At 42.5% G+C, this 21,789-nt stretch overlaps 1 protein-coding gene across 1 annotated transcript; it reads left to right on the forward strand.

The window, feature by feature from the left end:
* Positions 1–803: 803 nt before the first annotated feature.
* ccdc125 (coiled-coil domain containing 125) lies at positions 804–20,711 on the forward strand (the record flags this gene model as incomplete). Its single annotated transcript, XM_079222982.1, has 12 exons — positions 804–1,044; positions 1,811–2,083; positions 7,987–8,045; positions 8,228–8,314; positions 8,540–8,617; positions 9,649–9,734; positions 9,806–9,888; positions 10,090–10,202; positions 10,905–11,009; positions 11,433–11,596; positions 12,139–12,235; positions 20,394–20,711. The coding sequence occupies 12 exons, from the start codon at positions 804–806 to the stop codon at positions 20,709–20,711; spliced, it is 1,704 nt and encodes a 567-aa protein (XP_079079108.1).
* Positions 20,712–21,789: the final 1,078 nt, after the last annotated feature.

Raw genomic sequence — 21,789 nt, forward strand, 5'->3', positions numbered from 1 at the left:
ACTGCAGTCTACCTGCCAGATGTCTGCCCGGAGCCTTTAAAGGGGGACACCACCTAGTGAAGACCTCCAGAGGGGTCTCCACTAAAACAACGAAGTCCTCTGACTGAAGCTGTATTACAGCACAGAGGTCAGGGTTCCTACGGTCATGAGTTTAAATGGTTATTTCCAGGCCTGGAAAAGTATTGAAACAAATAAAATCCCCAAAGTTTAGTAAAAGTCATGTAAATGTGTTATATTCATGTGTTCATGACGTTCATTTACGCTGAGTTTGAAATAATGAATATGCTTTTAAATATAAGCAGGCATACATACAGGCATCTATATAAATGTTTATTCTTTTAATCAAACTGTTGTCTCATTCATTTGTGTCATTTAAGGTTTACTTAAATGTTAGATGTTAAATGTTAAATGCTTTGTGTTCTCATTGTTAGTTTAAATACTACATTTACTCACTTTTTACTGTTGACACCCAGATTTCACTAAATGTTTGTCATGGACATTCGGTTTAAAGTCATGGAAAAGTCATGAAACCCATTGGTCATAATGTGTCTGAACCCTGTGTGTTGTGTTCCTAAACCATTGTCCTCCTACCAGTAACCTGGACCCCAGCATTAAGTCAGTTCTTGTAGGTATTGGGTTATGACCCTTAAAACACCGTTTACAGATGTAATAACTAGATGGGAAAGTCTGCAAGTGCCAGCAAAGGAAATGTAAGTTTTGGGTTCACACATCAACATGTGTGTCGGCAGGTGTAGGAGATCCGTACCGTGCCGACTGCACCGTGAGGGTTTGGCCTGGCACAGATGCAGGAGGCCGGTGAGGCCTGCAGCCGGGACGATGACATGGCGGACGGGGACCTGGGGGACGGGACCGGGGTCCGAGCGGCGCCGAGCTCCCCGAGGATCAAGAGCCAGAGCTTTGCCGGCCTCCTGGAGACGCTGCTGTCCAGAACGGAGACGCCCGGAGGCCCGGCCTGGATCCCCGGCCTGAAGAGCACCGGGCCGCAGGGAGCCCGATGGACGCCGCCATGCTTCAGTAAGAACTGTGAGAAGTGACCCGTCACAAGTCCGATGGATCCACACATGCAAGTTGTGGATAAAAACATGTATTTCTGGTTTTACACAGTGGTGGCCGTCAGGGCCTGTAACAGAATCACAAAGTTATAGCTATTTTATAATTGCTTTTCACAAATACACTACATGTATTATTATTATTTTTCCCTATTAGCTCATTTTCTCATTGCACAGCTCCTGTCTTCCTCTGTTGCTCTGCTTCAGGCCTCTGGTACGGCTTGCTAGGGAGCTGCTTAACAGCATCTTATCCAATCACATTTCACCTCTCTTTCTCTGTGGAAGAGTAGCCTGGTTAAACTACATGAGTAGGCCTTCTAGAGCGTCTGGACGTGTGATTCGTCACAGGGCCCGCGTGACCATTAACATGTGCTGTGATTGGTCAGTGGGGCACGGAGCTACTAGAAACCTCTAGCTGCTAGAACCTAGAAGCTAGCAGCTACCGTGAAGCTCAGGCCTGAGAAATGGAAATTGCTGGTGGATTAACTGATGACACCTTTTGCACAGAGGGTTACGGGCATGTGGTGAGTCAGCTGCTGGTTGTTGTGTATGTTTTTACATCTGCAGTCGTATTTAATCATAAACAGCCACGGCGCTGTTGGTGGTTGTCGGGGAGCTAGCTGCTGCAGCTAACGCTGACAACACTTTTTATGTTTGTGTGCTGAATTTCCCGTGTTGTTTACTAGAATTCAAACAGTGTGCAGTGCAGCAGCTACACACAGCCTCTCCCCTCACCACAGGGCAGCAGCTACACACAGCCTCTCCCCTCACCACAGGGCAGCAGCTACACACAGCCTCTCCCCTCACCACGGTGCAGCAGCTTCACACAGCCTCTCCCCTCACCACAGGGCAGCAGCTTCACACAGCCTCTCCCCTCACCACAGGGCAGCAGCTTCACACAGCCTCTCCCCTCACCACGGTGCAGCAGCTACACACAGCCTCTCCCCTCACCACGGTGCAGCAGCTACACACAGCCTCACCACAGGGCAGCAGCTTCACACAGCCTCACCACGGTGCAGCAGCTTCACACAGCCTCTCCCCTCACCACGGTGCAGCAGCTTCACACAGCCTCATCACGGTGCAGCAGCTTCACACAGCCTCACCACAGGGCAGCAGCTTCACACAGCCTCACCACAGGGCAGCAGCTTCACACAGCCTCACCACGGTGCAGCAGCTTCACACAGCCTCACCACGGTGCAGCAGCTTCACACAGCCTCACCACGGTGCAGCAGCTTCACACAGCCTCTCCCCTCACCACGGTGCAGATGTCTTGTGTTGCAGTTTTGTTGGATTGTTTTGTTATAACTAAATGTGATGGTTGTTGTTTTGGACTACATGCATTGTTTATTATGATCGTGGCTCGTGAGTGTGCGGTGTTTTTGTGCCGCAGTTTAGGATTGTTTTGTCATGATATAACTCGATGTGACTGGTTCTCGATGATGTGGACCAGGAGTGGGCTGGCCATAGAGAAATCCCCGGTAGGCCGGCGGGGTTGGGCAAGTCAAGCCGGTCAGCCAGGATGCACAACATCGCCGAGGCGAGGGTGGAGGCATCCGACCGAGAAGCGCTGCGTAGCGGCACATTGCTCCACGGAGTGTCTGCGCCTTTTTTCTCATCAAAGTGGTGGAAATAGCTCCGCAGGTCGGTCCACACCCTGTGTGACCTCCATGTCCCTAATAGTGCAAACAAATCGGCCTTAAGAAAGAAAGAAGACATTAAGAAATTATCCTTGGAGAAATTCTTCTCTTCATTTGACCATCCTTGGTTAAGGAGCAGTGGGCTGCCCTGAGAGGAGCAAAGCCACCGCCTGCTTGTCTCTTACCCGTAGACTCAGCTGTTTCATGTGTGTGTGTGTGTGTGTGTATATATATATATATATATATATATATATATATATATATATATTTATATATATATATATGTGTGTGTGTGTATACGTCTATGTATGCAGATTATGTGTGTGCAGATGTAAAAACAGTAACACAAGCAGCATTTCACTCACCAGATGCACATGACCCTCCATAACCCTCTGTGCGAAAGTAAGTATGTTTCATCTAGCTTCGATCTAGCTTCTAGCTTATTCTTCTTCTTCTTTTTTAATGTGATGGCATCCAACAAAAGGTGCGCCACCTACTGCCGCTGCACCACTGACCAATCACAGCGCACGTTAATGGTCACGCTGGGCCCTGTGGCGAAACACATGTCCATAATGCTAGCAGGCCTCTCCATGTAGTTTAAGCCGCTAATCTGCCAGAGAAACAGAGGTGAAATGTGATTGGATGAACCAGATCCTTAACCAGCGGCCGCGCAGCAGGCTGGAAGCTGCAGGCTGAAGGCAGAGCAACAGAGGAAGACAGGAGCTGATAACCTAATAGGGAAAAAATAATTATAATACATGTAGTGTATTTGTGAAAAACAATTACATTATAAAATAGCTATAACTTTGTGATTCTATTTAGGCCAGCAGAGTAGATTTACAGGCCCTGACAGCCACCACTGTATGCAGCTAAATCCAGTTCATATGTATAGTTCATTTGAAAATAAGATTTGAACCTGAAAAACCAAGTTTTGATATTGAACTTTATAAAAAAATAATATATTTTTTCAGTTTTCAGTAACAGATTTTATATTTTCAACTTTCACTCTTTAATTTTACAGTTTCGAATCTTTTTTTTTCAGGTTCAAAACTTTTTTTCAGATTCAGATCGGGTTTTTTTTCAGGTTCAGACTTTTGGCCTGGATCTGGCGTGGGGCGTGGTTTCAACTGCAGGGGCGTGGTCTCATGAGTGACAGCTTAACAATGAAGGCTGAGAACCAGCCTCAACCACGTTGCCTTCAGGTACCGGGGGTACCGTGAGCATTATGACTCACTATACCTTCATACAGCATATTCACGGGATTGGCAGTAAACTAAATGTTTAGCAAGCTGTTTTAGACCATACTTGGCATGAAAAAAAGTGCAGCTCCTTTTTTACTGCTGCAGACGCACCGATCCGCTCAGTCGATCTCCCGCTCCACCTTACCCTCACTCGTGAACAAGACCCCGAGATACTTGAACTCCTTCGCTTGGGGTAGGCAGTTTGTCCCCACCTGGAGGGAGCAATCCACCGGTTTCCGGCAAAGCACCATGGCCTCAAGTGGTGCTCAGGTGCTAACTCTCATCCTTGCCGCTTCACACTCGGCTGCAAAACGCCCCAGTGAATGCTGGAGGTCACGGTCCGAGGAGGCAAACAGGACCACATCATCCGCGAACAGCAGAGAGGCGATTCCGAGACTCCCAAACCGGATCCTCTCCACCTCCTGGCTGCGCCTAGATATCCTGTCCATGAAGGTCACGAACAGGACCGGTGATAAAGGGCAGCCCTGGCGGAGGCCAACACCCACCGGGAACGTGTCTGACTTACTACCAAGGATACGAACACAGCTCCTACTGCAGGCGTACAAAGACCGGATAGCCCGTGCCAACGGGTCCAGCACCCCATACTCCCGCAGCACCCCCCACAAAAACCCCAGAGGGACCCGGTCGAAAGCCTTCTCCAAGTCCACAAAGCACATGTAGACTGGTTGGGCGAACTCCCAAGACCCCTCCAGTAGTCTTGCGAGGGTAAAGAGCTGGTCCACTGTTCCACGGCGGGGACGGAATCGGCACTGCTTGTCTTGAATCTGAGGTTCGACAAGCGGTCGGAGCCTCCTTTCCAGCACCCTGGCATAAGCTTTTCCTGGGAGGCTGAGCAGTGTGATCCCACGATAGTTTGAACACACTCTCCGGTCCCCCTTCTTGAAGATGGGAACCACCACCCCGGTCTGCCAGTCCATGGGCACTGTTCCTGACCCCCATGCAACACTGAAAAGGCATGTCAACCAAGACAGCCCAACAATGTCCAGCGCTTTCAGCATCTCAGGGCGGATCTCATCCCCCCGGCGCCTTGCCACCAAGGAGCTTTTTGACTACCTTAGTGACCTCTGCCAGGGATATGGGTGAAACCACCCCAAAGTCTTCCGGCGCTGCCCCCTCTCCGGGGGACATGTTGGCCGGGTTTAGGAGTTTCTTAAAGTGCTCTTTCCACCACCCGATAATGTCCCCAGTCCGGGTCAGCAGTTCCCCCCTCCCCCCCCCACCCCCCATGCCCGAGTTTTAGCATCCGCGACAACCGCAGCTGCAGCCCTTCTGGCCTGCCGGTACCCGTCAGCTGCTTCAGGAGACCCCTGGGCCAGCCAGGCCCGAAAGGCCTCCTTCTTCAGCTTGACGGCTTCCCTCACCCCCGGTGTCCACCATCGGGTTCTCGGGTTGCCGCCACGACGACACAGCTCCGAGCGGAGCGGCTGTGTCCACAATAGAGGCTTTGAACATGGTCCACTCGGATTCCATGTCCCCAGCCTCCCTCGGGATTTGTGAGAAGTTCTTCCGGAGGTGGGAGTTGAAGACCTCCCGGACAGGATCCTCCGCCAGACGTTCCCAGTTCACCCTCACTACACGTTTGGGCTTGCCAGGTCTTTCTAGCCGACTCCCCCGTCATCTGATCCAACTCACCACCAGGTGGTGATCAGTTGACAGCTCTGCTCCTCTCTTCACCCGAGTGTCCAAGACATACGGCCGCAGATCAGATGATACGACTACAAAGTCGATCATTGATCTCCGGCCTAAGGTGTTCTGGTACCAGGTACACTTATGAGCCACTTTATGCTCGAACATGGTGTTCGTTATGGACAAACTGTGGCTAGCACAGAAGTCCAACAACAAAACACCATTCGGGTTTAGATCGGGCAAGCCGTTCCTCCCAATCACGCCCCGCCAGGTTTCTCTGTCATTGCCCACGTGAGCGTTGAAGTCTCCCAGGAGAACTATGGAGTCGGCAGGCGGCGCCCTTTCCAGGACCCCTCCCACCGACTCCAAGAAGGCCGGATACTCTCAAATGCTGTTTGGTGCATAAGCACAAACAACAGTCAGAGCCTTACTCCCCGCAACCCGTAGGCGCAGGGAGGCGACCCTCTCGTTCTCCGGGGAAAACTCCAACATAGCGGCGCTCAGCCGGGGGCTCGTGAGTATCCCCAGTCCCGCCCGGCGCCTCTCACCCTGGGCAACTCCAGAAAAGGGCAAAGTCCAACCCTTCTCCAGGAGCTTGGTTCCAGAGCCCATGCTGTGCGTGGAGGTGAGCCCAACTATATCTAGCTGGTACCGTTCCACCTCCTGCACCAGCTCCGGCTCTTTCCCCGCTAGCGAGGTGACGTTCCACGTCCCTAGAGCTAGTCTATGCTGCCGGCGATCGGCTCGTCCAGGTCTCCTGCCTGGCCCGCCGCCCAGGCTGCATATCACCCAACCCCGATAATTCTCCCTGCGAGTGGTGAGTCCACAGGGTGACTGCTGCTCCATGATGTTTCTTCGGTTGATGATGCAAGACGCATTAAACCGATATATATATATATATATATATATATATATATATATATATATATATATATAAATAATATCTTGCCGGTTTAATGCGTCTTGCATCATCGTGGGACAAATCATCCCATTGAAAAAACAAGTGTAACCATCACCTTACATAACACATTATGTCATGAATTTTCTACACAACTACCCCTCACTGTCACCACTCAGTGAGTCTACAGACTCATCCAGCATCAACATCCGTCCTCTGAGATACTTTGAGGACGTAACAGCGGCTGTTTCACAAGTCAGAGATGAACTACAGGACGTCCTGAGGGACAAGAGGACAAACGCCTCACTGGCAGTGACTGAAGTGGATGTTTTACTGCCACAAGCAGAGCCCAAGACCAGAGCTGGGTTCTTAAGGTATTCACGTGAAATCACTCTGGATCCAAACACAACAAACACACTGCTGTTATTATCTGATGGGAACAGAAAAGCAACAGTAATGAAGGAACATCAGTCTTATTCTAGTCACACAGACAGGTTCACTCATTGTTGTCAGGTCCTGAGTAGAGAGAGTCTGACTGGACGTTGTTACTGGGAGGTGGAGAGGAGAGGAGAAGGAGTTAATGTATCAGTCTCATACAAGAATATCATCAGAACAGGGAGCAGTGGTGAATGTCTGTTTGGATTGAATGACAAATCTTGGGCGTTACGTTGTGACAAAAACAGTTTTACATTGTTTCACAACGATGTCCGCACTCCCGTCTCTGGTCCTCCGTCCTCCAGAGTAGGAGTGTACCTGGATCACAGAGCAGGTGTTCTGTCCTTCTACAGCGTCTCTGAAACCATGACTCTCCTCCACAGAGTCCAGACCACATTCACTCAGCCTCTCTATGCTGGACTTGGGTTGTATTTTTCCCCTGGAGACACTGCTGAGTTCTGTAAACTCAAATAGACAGAAGAAGTGATTTAAGGGACAAAGGGTTAAATTCTGTGTTTATGTTTTTAAACTAATTTTGTTTCCATCATTGTTCTTGAGAGCAGATTGTTCTTCACCTGTCAATCAAACATTGTGGGCGGTACTTTGAGGTCTTGTCATTATTGTTGTGTAGATGTTTGAGTCTAGGTGGCGCTCCTTCCTGTGTGTTTAGTCATGGAGGCTCTCACTGCTCATGAAGCTCTTTGTTTACCTCAACTCATATTTCTCTGCAGGAAAATGTAAACTTCTCTGAGCTCTAAATGTTTGATGAATATTGTTATTGATGATGTTGTTGTGTCTCTTTCTCTGCATGGTCTTAAAGAGAGAAAGCACCAGAGCTTCTTTATCCTAGAGCTTGTGTTCTCACTACTTTCTGTTAAGTATTCTGTCTTTACATTTGTGTTCATTCATTTGTGAGAATAAATGTTGTCTGAATCAACATATAAATGATGCACTATGTTGTATTATATAATAAAGTATCACGATCATCATCAAGGAGTAAATAATTCTTCTTTTACAAAGGACTTCTAACGCATGAGCGCATTGTTTGTGCATCACAGGCTCCCTGGTGGACCTATCCAAAGACGAGCTGAAGGACCGCCTGCAGGAAGCAACGGAGGTAGGAGGAGAGAAGAATAGAGGGAAGGAAACGTGTAACTGATGAAACTTTCAGCCTGCAGACTGAGTGACGGTTCTGCTTGTTGCTAGGTGATAGACGTGTTGTGCTGCTTGTTGCTAGGTGATAGACGTGTTGTGCTGCTTGTTGCTAGGTGATAGACGTGTTGTGCTGCTTGTTGCTAGGTGATAGACGTGTTGTGCTGTGAGCTGGAGGTGGCACACCGTTACGTTGAAGGCAAATATGAAGCTCTGAAGATCTTGCAGGGGAAGGTACACACACACACACACACACACACACACACACACACACACACGCACACACACACGCACACACACGCACACGTTAGTCCTTCTTCCAAAAAAAGGCAAATAGAAGTATTGTTTCTGTATCTTTGTCTCTGGAGCAGTTGCCGTCAGTCAGAGAGAAGGAAGTCATTCAAGGAGATAAAACCCACAAGGTTTCGACTCGCTAAATGAACTGTCTTCTTCACGCAGGCCATTCTGGACAAAGCCACGAGTCACACTAAGAGTCTGCTGCAGAAGACGGAGGCGGAGGCCAAGGCTCTGGAGAAGGTGAGGAGCTCAAACAAGGGCTGGTCTGTTTGCTTTACGTTCAACAGCAGCAACAGCAACGCTTCCTGTTTATCCACAACAAGTGTAATGGCTCAGTGTTACTCCAGTCACATGACTAGGAGTCACACACTTTATGAATGTAGAGTTTTGCTCCTCCCATCAGTGTGAATGTTAGTTAGTCCTGATGGACAGGTGGTACCTTCATGGTAGCTCCTCCCATCAGTATGAATGTTAGTTAGTTCTGATGGACAGGTGGTTCCTTCATGGTAGCTCCTCCCATCAGTGTGAATGTTAGTCCTGATGGACAGGTGGTACCTTCATGGTAGCTCCTCCCATCAGTATGAATGTTAGTTAGTTCTGATGGACAGGTGGTTCCTTCATGGTAGCTCCTCCCATCAGTGTGAATGTTAGTTAGTCCTGATGGACAGGTGGTACCTTCATGGTAGCTCCTCCCATCAGTGTGAATGTTAGTTAGTCCTGATGGACAGGTGGTACCTTCATGGTAGCTCCTCCCATCAGGGCTTGTTTACACCTTATATAATTAGATGCATGTGGCCTGGTGTTATGTAATATTGTAGTAAAGCTAATTAAAATATGATGATTCAACATGACTACATGTACACCTGGTATTAATAACAGGGCCAGGTGGCTCTGTCCAGCGTCACCTCCTCCTCTCGTTTGCCGCTGTGGCCGTTTCCACCACTGAAGTAAGAAAGGATGCTGCTCTCGTCTTGACTCCATTCTCCAGTGTCTTGATGATCCGTATTGAGCAGCTTTCTTGCTAGTAGCTTAGTGTAGCTTAGCACGCCACCTGGCTAATGGCTGCCACCACGCTGGTTTGGAACAGCGGCGCACAATGAGGACTGAAAAGACAACGGTTTCCTTTCTCATTCAATGTGGTCACCTGACCCTTCTGGAGGCGGTTTGGCGACCGGATCACAATCCGTCCTCGATTCCTTTGAGGGTTTTTCTCGTCGAGCCCCGTGTCCCAACGGACATTAACTATTCCACGGGGTGCTTCTGTCTCTCAGGAGGTGAACAGGTTGCAGTGGGAACTCAGCTTCAACCAGGTCCAGATGAAGAAGTCTCAGCAGTCCTGGGAAGAGCAACACAACAGGTTGGATTGACTCCACATGCAGCCGTGTCTGTGGTATTCTCATCGCTTCATGACTTTATTGTTGTTTTCAGGATTTTGAGCGAGAACAAGACTCTGACCGCCGACCTGGAGGAAAGAGCGAGCGACATCCAGCAGCTCCGAGCCGAAAACTCTGGTGAATGTGGAATAATGTAGAACAGCTTTCAGGTCACCTCATGCAGCTCTCAGAGTCTGACTCCTACCTCTCACCTGTCAGCGTCTTAACCAACTAAACAATCTCAAGGTTAACACCGTACCTCGTGGCCTTCGTCAGCAAATGGAAGTGATTTGTCGGGTGTGTGTGTGTGTGTGTGTGTGTGTGTGTGTGTGTGTGCAGCTTGTAGTCGGCAGTGCTTGGAGCTTCTGTCCATGCTGAGTGTGAAGGAGCAGAGAGCTTACCAAGGAACAAAGCCTCAATGCAGCCCCGAGAGAGACGGCAGCGTCCTGGAGGTGAGAGAGCGTCCAGACGAAGGCTTTACATGCAGTCCAGTTACTGCGATGTCTGCATGTTGGCGTGTTAAGATGCTTTTACGTGATGAACATGCTCTCTCTGTGACGCCATGCTCTTCACTGTAAAGGTCTTTGCAAACCTCGTTTTTTAAAATCTTTTATCCGATAAAAGGCGTTTTATTGTTCTCCTCGTTGCAATACGAGACCAACCTGAATGAACCAGGTCGGGTTCAGAGGATAGCGCTGCTCCAAACCGGGACACAACCACCACGGTTTCATCTTTCTTACTATCTTTGTTTTCCGGCCATCCTCCGACTCAAAGCTGTTCCACAATCCGTCTCTCAATGGATCTAAATCCTGTTGAAGTACTAAAGTATCTTCTAAACTTACTTAAAACAATACCTTCCTCTCTCTGTCTGTTGTGTATTAGTGAGTATTCATATATAGTTTTTCACCACACACAAATACTAAATATATGAAATAAATACTGAAGATGGATGTGTCGTATTTAAGAATGAGATGGCCTCTTGATCCTGTTCTTAAAGAGGTTACATCCAGACTGTTTTCTTTGTAATATACTATGTAAGTGTCATGTACTTGTACGCAGCAGCTGAGTACAAGTACACAACACTTACATAGTATACTGTGTGGTGTACTTGTACTTGTACAGCTGAGTAAGCTCTGGTCTCCATCTCCTCTCAGCTGGCGGTTTTGGGAGCCTGCCGGTGTCTCGGTGTGGCTGAAGCTTGTCCCTGCAGCCGGACCGCCGCCGCCAGCCGGAAGCAGCTGGTGCAGCTGCAGCAGGAGGTGAAGACGGCCTCAGCTTTTCATTCCTTCAGAGTTGTGTCTGGGTTCATGCATATACGGCATACATTTTAGAATCTTGGAAGTCCGACTTCAGCTCCTATGAGTCTCCAACAGCGTGTGGAGCTAAAACACAGGCACTCAGCTCCTTAAGGACAGAAAGGTTCCCAATAAAACCCTTTGCGCACACACACACACACACACACACACACACACACACACACACACACACACACACACACATACACATTCAAACTCATTTAAACTCAATAGAATGTATCATATAGTATACCTCCTAGGTCCAGTGCATTTCTGTTTATGACCAACAGTAGAAACTATAAAATGTTGACTCTAGGTGTGTGTGTGTGTGTGTGTGTGTGTGTGTGTGTGTGTGTGTGTGTGTGTGTGTGTGTGTGTGTGTTCCAGCTGGACGCTCAGCATTTGAGGAGAGAGGAGGCGTCGATGGTCGCGGATGCTTTCCGCATCGCCTTCGAGCAGCAGCTGAGGAAACGCAGTGAGCACTTCCTGCTGCTGGCCGACGCCAACGTCCTGAAAGCCCGCCACTGCAAGGCTGAAGGCAAGTACCGCAAGTACCCAAGTACCCAAGTACCGCAAGTACCGCAAGTACCACAAGTACCACAAGTACCACAAGTACCCAAGTACCGCAAGTACCGCAAGTACCACAAGTACCACATCAGCTGCGTCACATCAGGAACTCAAGTCGTTTGAATTGAATGGAATTCACGAGTTAGATTTGTAGAGAAATCTCTTTCCCCCAAACGTGAATGGATTCCAGAAATATGTCCCAAAACAAATGTGTATTTGTCAAAGCCGAGGGTTCACGTTGCTGCATACGTTCCACATACGTGTTCCCACGTATGTGGAACGTATGCAGCAACGGCAGGACGGCGTGATGACGGGCGGAGCTTCTCAGCGCTGATTGGTTTATGGAAGGCAAATGTTTCGCGAATGATGCGAAAGCATTCGCGCCACCCGGCGAAAATTTGCGTCATTTGATTTTTCACGTAATCTACTAACGCGTCAAATTGGCAACGCGTTTGGTGTGAACGCAGCATGAGAGTTTCTGAATGGACCGTCAGAGGCGTCTTCTGGTCCCTGCAGGAGCCTCCAGGAGTCCTCTGGTCAGCGTGAGCCAGAGGCTGAGAGGGATGCTGCCGTCCAAGACGCCCGACGACCTTCTAGAGACTCTCTACAGACTGCTGGACCTGGTGAGTCTCCTCTGAACATCCGCAGGCCGGTTCCCTACAGCTGTGTTTCTACCTGTTTAGCACACCAACAACAAAGAAGTTACAACATGTCACATTGTAGCATAATACAGCATATATGGTCATTATTATTAATGTCACATTGTAGCATAATACAGCATATATGGTAATTATTATTAATGTCACATTGTAGCATAATACAGCATATATGGTCATTATTATTAATGTCACATTGTAGCATAATACAGCATATATGGTAATTATTATTAATGTCACATTGTAGCATAATACAGCATATATGGTCATTATTATTAATGTCACATTGTAGCATAATACAGCATATATGGTCATTATTATTAATGTCACATTGTAGCATAATACAGCATATATGGTCATTATTATTAATGTCACACTGTAGCATAATACAGCATATATGGTCATTATTATTAATGTCACACTGTAGCATAATACAGCATATATGATAGTTATTATTAATGTCACATTGTAGCATAATACAGCATATATGGTAATTATTATTAATGTCACATTGTAGCATAATACAGCATATATGATAGTTATTATTAATGTCACATTGTAGCATAATACAGCATATATGATCATTATTATTAATGTCACATTGTAGCATAATACAGCATATATGGTCATTATTATTAATGTCACATTGTAGCATAATACAGCATATATGGTAATTATTATGAATGTCACATTGTAGCATAATACAGCATATATGGTCATTATTATTAATGTCACAGCATAATACAGCATATATGGTAATTATTATTAATGTCATATTGGAGCATAATACAGCATATATGGTAATTATTATTAATGTCATATTGGAGCATAATACAGCATATATGGTAATTATTATTAATGTCACACTGTAGCATAATACAGCATAAATGGTAATTATTATTAATGTCACATTGTAGCATAATACAGCATATATGGTCATTATTATTAATGTCACATTGTAGCATAATACAGCATATATGGTCATTATTATTAATGTCACATTGTAGCATAATACAGCATATATGGTAATTATTATTAATGTCACATTTTAGCATAATACAGCATATATGATAGTTATTAATGTCACATTGTAGCATAATACAGCATATATGGAAATTATTATTAATGTCACATTGTAGCATAATACAGCATATATGGAAATTATTATTAATGTCACATTGTAGCATAATACAGCATATATGGTCATTATTATTAATGTCACATTGTAGCATAATACAGCATATATGGTAATTATTATTAATGTCACATTTTAGCATAATACAGCATATATGATAGTTATTAATGTCACATTGTAGCATAATACAGCATATATGGTCATTATTATTAATATCACATTGTAGCATAATACAGCATATATGGAAATTATTATTAATGTCACATTGTAGCATAATACAGCATATATGGTCATTATTATTAATGTCACATTGTAGCATAATACAGCATATATGGAAATTATTATTAATGTCACATTGTAGCATAATACAGCATATATGGAAATTATTATTAATGTCACATTGTAGCATAATACAGCATATATGGAAATTATTATTAATGTCACATTGTAGCATAATACAGCCTATATGGTCATTATTATTAATGTCACAGCATAATACAGCATATATGGTAATTATTATTAATGTCATATTGGAGCATAATACAGCATATATGGTCATTATTATTAATGTCACAGCATAATACAGCATATATGGTAATTATTATTAATGTCATATTGGAGCATAATACAGCATATATGGTAATTATTATTAATGTCATATTGGAGCATAATACAGCATATATGGTAATTATTATTAATGTCACACTGTAGCATAATACAGCATAAATGGTAATTATTATTAATGTCACATTGTAGCATAATACAGCATATATGGTCATTATTATTAATGTCACATTGTAGCATAATACAGCATATATGATAGTTATTAATGTCACATTGTAGCATAATACAGCATATATGGTCATTATTATTAATGTCACATTTTAGCATAATACAGCATATATGATAGTTATTAATGTCACATTGTAGCATAATACAGCATATATGGTCATTATTATTAATGTCACATTGTAGCATAATACAGCATATATGGAAATTATTATTAATGTCACATTGTAGCATAATACAGCATATATGGTCATTATTATTAATGTCACAGCATAATACAGCATATATGGTAATTATTATTAATGTCATATTGGAGCATAATACAGCATATATGGTCATTATTATTAATGTCACAGCATAATACAGCATATATGGTAATTATTATTAATGTCATATTGGAGCATAATACAGCATATATGGTAATTATTATTAATGTCATATTGGAGCATAATACAGCATATATGGTCATTATTATTAATGTCACATTGTAGCATAATACAGCATATATGGTAATTATTATTAATGTCACATTTTAGCATAATACAGCATATATGATAGTTATTAATGTCACATTGTAGCATAATACAGCATATATGGTCATTATTATTAATGTCACATTGTAGCATAATACAGCATATATGGTAATTATTATTAATGTCACATTGTAGCATAATACAGCATATATGGTCATTATTATTAATGTCACAGCATAATACAGCATATATGGTAATTATTATTAATGTCATATTGGAGCATAATACAGCATATATGGTCATTATTATTAATGTCACAGCATAATACAGCATATATGGTAATTATTATTAATGTCATATTGGAGCATAATACAGCATATATGGTCATTATTATTAATGTCATATTGGAGCATAATACAGCATATATGGTAATTATTATTAATGTCACACTGTAGCATAATACAGCATAAATGGTAATTATTATTAATGTCACATTGTAGCATAATACAGCATATATGGTCATTATTATTAATGTCACATTGTAGCATAATACAGCATATATGATAGTTATTAATGTCACATTGTAGCATAATACAGCATATATGGTCATTATTATTAATGTCACATTTTAGCATAATACAGCATATATGATAGTTATTAATGTCACATTGTAGCATAATACAGCATATATGGTCATTATTATTAATGTCACATTGTAGCATAATACAGCATATATGGAAATTATTATTAATGTCACATTGTAGCATAATACAGCATATATGGTCATTATTATTAATGTCACAGCATAATACAGCATATATGGTAATTATTATTAATGTCATATTGGAGCATAATACAGCATATATGGTCATTATTATTAATGTCACAGCATAATACAGCATATATGGTAATTATTATTAATGTCATATTGGAGCATAATACAGCATATATGGTAATTATTATTAATGTCACACTGTAGCATAATACAGCATAAATGGTAATTATTATTAATGTCACATTGTAGCATAATACAGCATATATGGTCATTATTATTAATGTCACATTGTAGCATAATACAGCATATATGATAGTTATTAATGTCACATTGTAGCATAATACAGCATATATGGTCATTATTATTAATGTCACATTTTAGCATAATACAGCATATATGATAGTTATTAATGTCACATTGTAGCATAATACAGCATATATGGTCATTATTATTAATGTCACATTGTAGCATAATACAGCATATATGGAAATTATTATTAATGTCACATTGTAGCATAATACAGCATATATGGTCATTATTATTAATGTCACAGCATAATACAGCATATATGGTAATTATTATTAATGTCATATTGGAGCATAATACAGCATATATGGTCATTATTATTAATGTCACAGCATAATACAGCATATATGGTAATTATTATTAATGTCATATTGGAGCATAATACAGCATATATGGTAATTATTATTAATGTCATATTGGAGCATAATACAGCATATATGGTCATTATTATTAATGTCACATTGTAGCATAATACAGCATATATGGTAATTATTATTAATGTCATATTGGAGCATAATACAGCATATATGGTAATTATTATTAATGTCATATTGGAGCATAATACAGCATATATGGTAATTATTATTAATGTCACACTGTAGCATAATACAGCATAAATGGTAATTATTATTAATGTCACATTGTAGCATAATACAGCATATATGGTCATTATTATTAATGTCACATTGTAGCATAATACAGCATATATGATAGTTATTAATGTCACATTGTAGCATAATACAGCATATATGGTCATTATTATTAATGTCACATTTTAGCATAATACAGCATATATGATAGTTATTAATGTCACATTGTAGCATAATACAGCATATATGGTCATTATTATTAATGTCACATTGTAGCATAATACAGCATATATGGAAATTATTATTAATGTCACATTGTAGCATAATACAGCATATATGGTCATTATTATTAATGTCACAGCATAATACAGCATATATGGTAATTATTATTAATGTCATATTGGAGCATAATACAGCATATATGGTCATTATTATTAATGTCACAGCATAATACAGCATATATGGTAATTATTATTAATGTCATATTGGAGCATAATACAGCATATATGGTAATTATTATTAATGTCATATTGGAGCATAATACAGCATATATGGTCATTATTATTAATGTCACATTGTAGCATAATACAGCATATATGGTAATTATTATTAATGTCACATTTTAGCATAATACAGCATATATGATAGTTATTAATGTCACATTGTAGCATAATACAGCATATATGGTCATTATTATTAATGTCACATTGTAGCATAATACAGCATATATGGAAATTATTATTAATGTCACATTGTAGCATAATACAGCATATATGGTCATTATTATTAATGTCACAGCATAATACAGCATATATGGTAATTATTATTAATGTCATATTGGAGCATAATACAGCATATATGGTCATTATTATTAATGTCACAGCATAATACAGCATATATGGTAATTATTATTAATGTCATATTGGAGCATAATACAGCATATATGGTCATTATTATTAATGTCACATTGTAGCATAATACAGCATATATGGTAATTATTATTAATGTCACATTGTAGCATAATACAGCATATATGATCATTATTATTGATGTCACATTGTAGCATAATACAGCATATATGGTCATTATTATTAATGTCACAGCATAATACAGCATATATGGTCATTATTATTAATGTCATATTGGAGCATAATACAGCATATATGGTAATTATTATTAATGTCATATTGGAGCATAATACAGCATATATGGTCATTATTATTAATGTCACATTGTAGCATAATACAGCATATATGGTCATTATTATTAATGTCATATTGGAGCATAATACAGCATATATGGTAATTATTATTAATGTCATATTGGAGCATAATACAACATATATGGTCATTATTATTAATGTCACATATGGTCATTATTGCGCTCCCTACTGGCACGGAAGAGTATTTCATTACTAGGTCAGACACTATATTGCAGCTCAGACGCTCAATCAAATTACTTGCGGAAACTAAATCATATTTTTTGGGACCAATTTAAGTGAAACTGGACATTTTCCCACGGCACACTGGTTGAAAACCACTGGTCCAGAGATCACATGATCAGACCCCGTTAATGTGGAGGCCTCGGCTTCAGAACCGGTTCAGACCTGGTGTTGTCCGTCTGGAGTCAGAAGTGTTTTCTAAGTGTTGTGAACGGAGAGAGAGGAGATTCCAGCTGCTCTACTTCAGCTTTCTCATTTCAGTATCAACAGGAAGCTAAGCCGTGCTCCGAAACCTTAGACCCACGAGGAAGGAAGTATTTAAACGCCTATTGTTATTATTATTATTATTATTATAGTGGCTAAATCTGCTCGGTCTAGATACCTGAATTCCCTCAGTTGGGATCAATGACTCACATTTTTTTAAGGTTTCAGTGACAAAAAGGCTTCAATTTGAGCATCGTTGAACAATTGCAAAAGATCCAGAGAAATGATCTTAACTTAAAACCAGAGATGTTCCCGTGTAGCGTAAACGAGCTGATAGATGATGAGAGAACTCGTTTCAGGCTGCAGGAGACATTTCTGATTCTGGTATCGTGACATCTGGTCGAAACTCCCAGCTTTCAGTTTGAAGTGGTGGAGCGCAGCCTGCCAGCAGTATGAAGTGAGGAAGCTTTAAGAGTCTTCTGGTTGTCAGCTTCTTTGCTCTCAGTCAAAAGAAGTCATGGAACTAAAACCTGTAATGTGAGGAAGAACATTCGAAAAAACTAAAGTGCTGGAGAAGCCAAAGTTTTAAAGTCGGCCTTTGGCTGTTAGTTCAACAGAGATCGGCAGGCTCGTCTTTCAGTGGACCAACAGGAAGTGCTGCTGCAGAGCTTCCTGTGTTCCTGAACGCGTCTATGGGTACATCCCAAGTCTCTAAATTGTCATTTCCTCGCTCCTCGATTGAACCGGAAGTGGTTCTGCGTCGCCATCTTGACGGCCGTCCCAAAGCTCTTATTCTGCTCGGAGGAGCGAGGAGCGAGGAGGGAGGAGGGAAATCGGAGGAGTCATGATTGAGGAGACCCGAGAGCGAGCTTCCAGGAAGTGTTTTAACGCTGGACACGCCCCCTCGCTGTTCATCTGTTATGTGATTGGACGCTGCAGCTGAGCGGACTGATCGCTGGAGTTTCATACCAGAGACGATCACAGATTAAACTCAAGCTATATATTATATCTGTTTTCTTATTCACCTTCTGGTTAAAATATGTTCATTGTAGGTCTGAACAACAAAAGGACCTCAAACAACTGTCTTCAAAGATTTTAACTGTTGTTTCCCTCAATAACTTTTATTATGTATGTCATTAAAATCAGAGAGAGCTGGAGAGAGGAAACACTTTTTACAACACGTAATGAAGAGAAACTATATTTATATTGTGGGTTATTTTATAATAATGTCACAATCAGAATTTCGAAACATACCGACGTAAATAATAAATAATTAAATAAGACGCATTCCGCCGGTACAAATGGATCCTGCGCGTATAAGCAGGACACATCACAGTATATAAATGCTCAATGTAGTTTATTAAACGGTAACAGACGACAGAGAAAACATCTCCACTCTGACACTCATGACAACTGTGTCTTTATTAATATAAATTGTAGTTTAACACCATTAAATCAACTGAAAACATACGATCATTGTTCTCAATATTTTAAGTGCATTTTTATCGGAATGTTCGATAAAAACTCTCCTTGTCTTGGTCTCTCTCTTGGTCTCTCTTGGTCACAAGCTGATCACATCTGATCACATCTGATCAGATGTGATCAGCTGTGATCCGCTGTCAGTCGGCCACAGTCATCAGAAACCGACGTCGCTTCACGTGACGCTTCAGAGGAAAGGACGTCTCATGTCTATTAAAACATACTTCCTCGCGTCTTCTTACCCTGCTTGGTTTCCCCATGCATCCCTGGTGGGAGGCACTAAGACGCAAGTGAGGGAAACAGGGATGCAATTTAGAGACTTGGGATGTACCTTGTAACTTGTTCTTCATCCTGTTGATCCAAACCATCGTTTCCCTGTAGACCTCCTTCCAGACGGACAGCCGTGTTCTCTGGTCCACTCAGTCTTTCATTGTCCAGCTGAACATCATGAAGTTACTTTGTTGTATTCTATGACATTTACTTTATCCTTATAGTTCAATGTAACATGTTTAGTTATTGTAAAAGTTGGGTTACGAGCCGCTACTAACTTCGGTCAGTGTCCCCGTTAGCTCCCCGCTGTAGCCAGCTGGGGCTCCTGCTAGCGCTCTGTTACTTCCCTGCTAACTTCCACTAGCTCTCCGCTAACTTCCGCTAGCTCCCCGAAAACCACCGAAGGTAGCGGGACCAGGCTTGACACCCGACTTGAGCAGAGGGGAGCAGGCAGTAGCAGCAGTGCTAGCTAGCGCTGCTCCTAGCTTGCTACAGCGGGGACACTGACCGGAGGTAGGAGCGGCTTGTAGCCCGACTTTTACGATATATTGGACAGACTATGATTGTAGTTCAGCATTTTACCTGTGAAAGTTGAAAAAGGGTTTTAGGAACATAATGAAGTAGTAAATGAATGATAAAGAGTTGGTTGTTATCGTGACGCAGCTGAACGACAAGGACGAGGCGCTGGCCCACCAGAGGAAGGTGAGCATCATGTTGGCCCACAGCGCAGAGGAGCTGCAGAGGCGCTTGAGTCTAGATTCAGGCTGCGGGCCACCGGACCCGTCGGAGGACCGGACCCGGTCTCGGCAAACGTCCGACGCGGCGGAGACGGCTGGAGCGGCTTCAGCCGGGACGCACGCCGAGTCTGTCGGGTCCGGGACGGGACCCGAACCGTCGAGCCCGTCGAGGTCCGGCAACCAGCCGCCCAACCACAAGGGCCCCGGGTCTGAAATCCAACAATCGGGCCAACCAGAGTCCTGATCCACCTGGACTCCAAAAGACCTGGGGAAGACATGGACGTCCCTGATGCCACAGGTGCTGCCCTGAAGGAACGCTATGAAAGCACCAACACCTCATCCTCAGAGAGGAAGGGCACTTTTTAAACTGACTTTTACTACTAGATTCATAGCTGGTAAAACACATTAAGATATGAATGTTCATTTCCTGTTTCCTTGTTGAACTGTTGATGAAAACAAATGAACGCTCGACCAGAAGGAAGAAGTACGGAAGCCCCGAGAGGACCGTGAGAAAAGAATAATAATTCTGGTCTAAGGTTTCTCTTTTGTGTTTATGACTTTTATGACTTTTTTTTGTTATGAAGTTTATGACTTTTTTCTCAAGATAGTTTTTTGTATTAAAATATTTTGGTGTTGTTGTTGGATAGTCAGTCACTTGAAAGTTTTTTTTGTTTTTTGCTCTAGCTTGCTGTGTGAATGAAGCGGAAGTTTTACTGAATCTTGGAGACGTTGAACTATATTTCTGTGCAGAACTATCGCGATGGAGTGAATATTTTCAAAACGTCAGTATCGTATAGCGCGGACCCGCGCTCGAAGATCTCAAAGGGTTAAACTAACTCTGCCGGCCCAGGCGCAGTCACATGGTAATAAAAGCAATATCAGTAAACTCCTTTAAAGGTTTACGTGTTGGTGCCATGCTGTCGAATCACACTCAAAAGTGGCTTCGTCTGAGAGCGAGTGACGCAAGATCCCCTTAGTACCGAGCCACACAGAAAGAATGGAAAAAATAATAATAATCGAAAAATATGTTTTATTTTGAAGAATGAGCGGATACATCCGTCTGAGCCTCTTAGTCTTGACACATGTCAAGAGGCTGCGTGATAACGTTACCCCCAAAATGAAACTGAAATGTACGTTTCAAGTGCCGGTGTTCTGGATTAAATTAATGGCAGAATATCCTGAAAACCTGCAAGCAACATCCAAACCATGAATGTGAATACAGATCGCGATCAGTAGTGTTGCATGCTTTTGGGTGTGGAAACCATGAGTGTGAGTAGGGACGCGAGGACTACTATAAATGTCAGTCAGTGACCATAAACATT

Source organism: Taurulus bubalis (genome assembly GCF_910589615.1).
Source record: "Taurulus bubalis genome assembly, chromosome: 8".
NCBI classification, from domain to species: Eukaryota; Metazoa; Chordata; class Actinopteri; order Perciformes; family Cottidae; genus Taurulus; species Taurulus bubalis.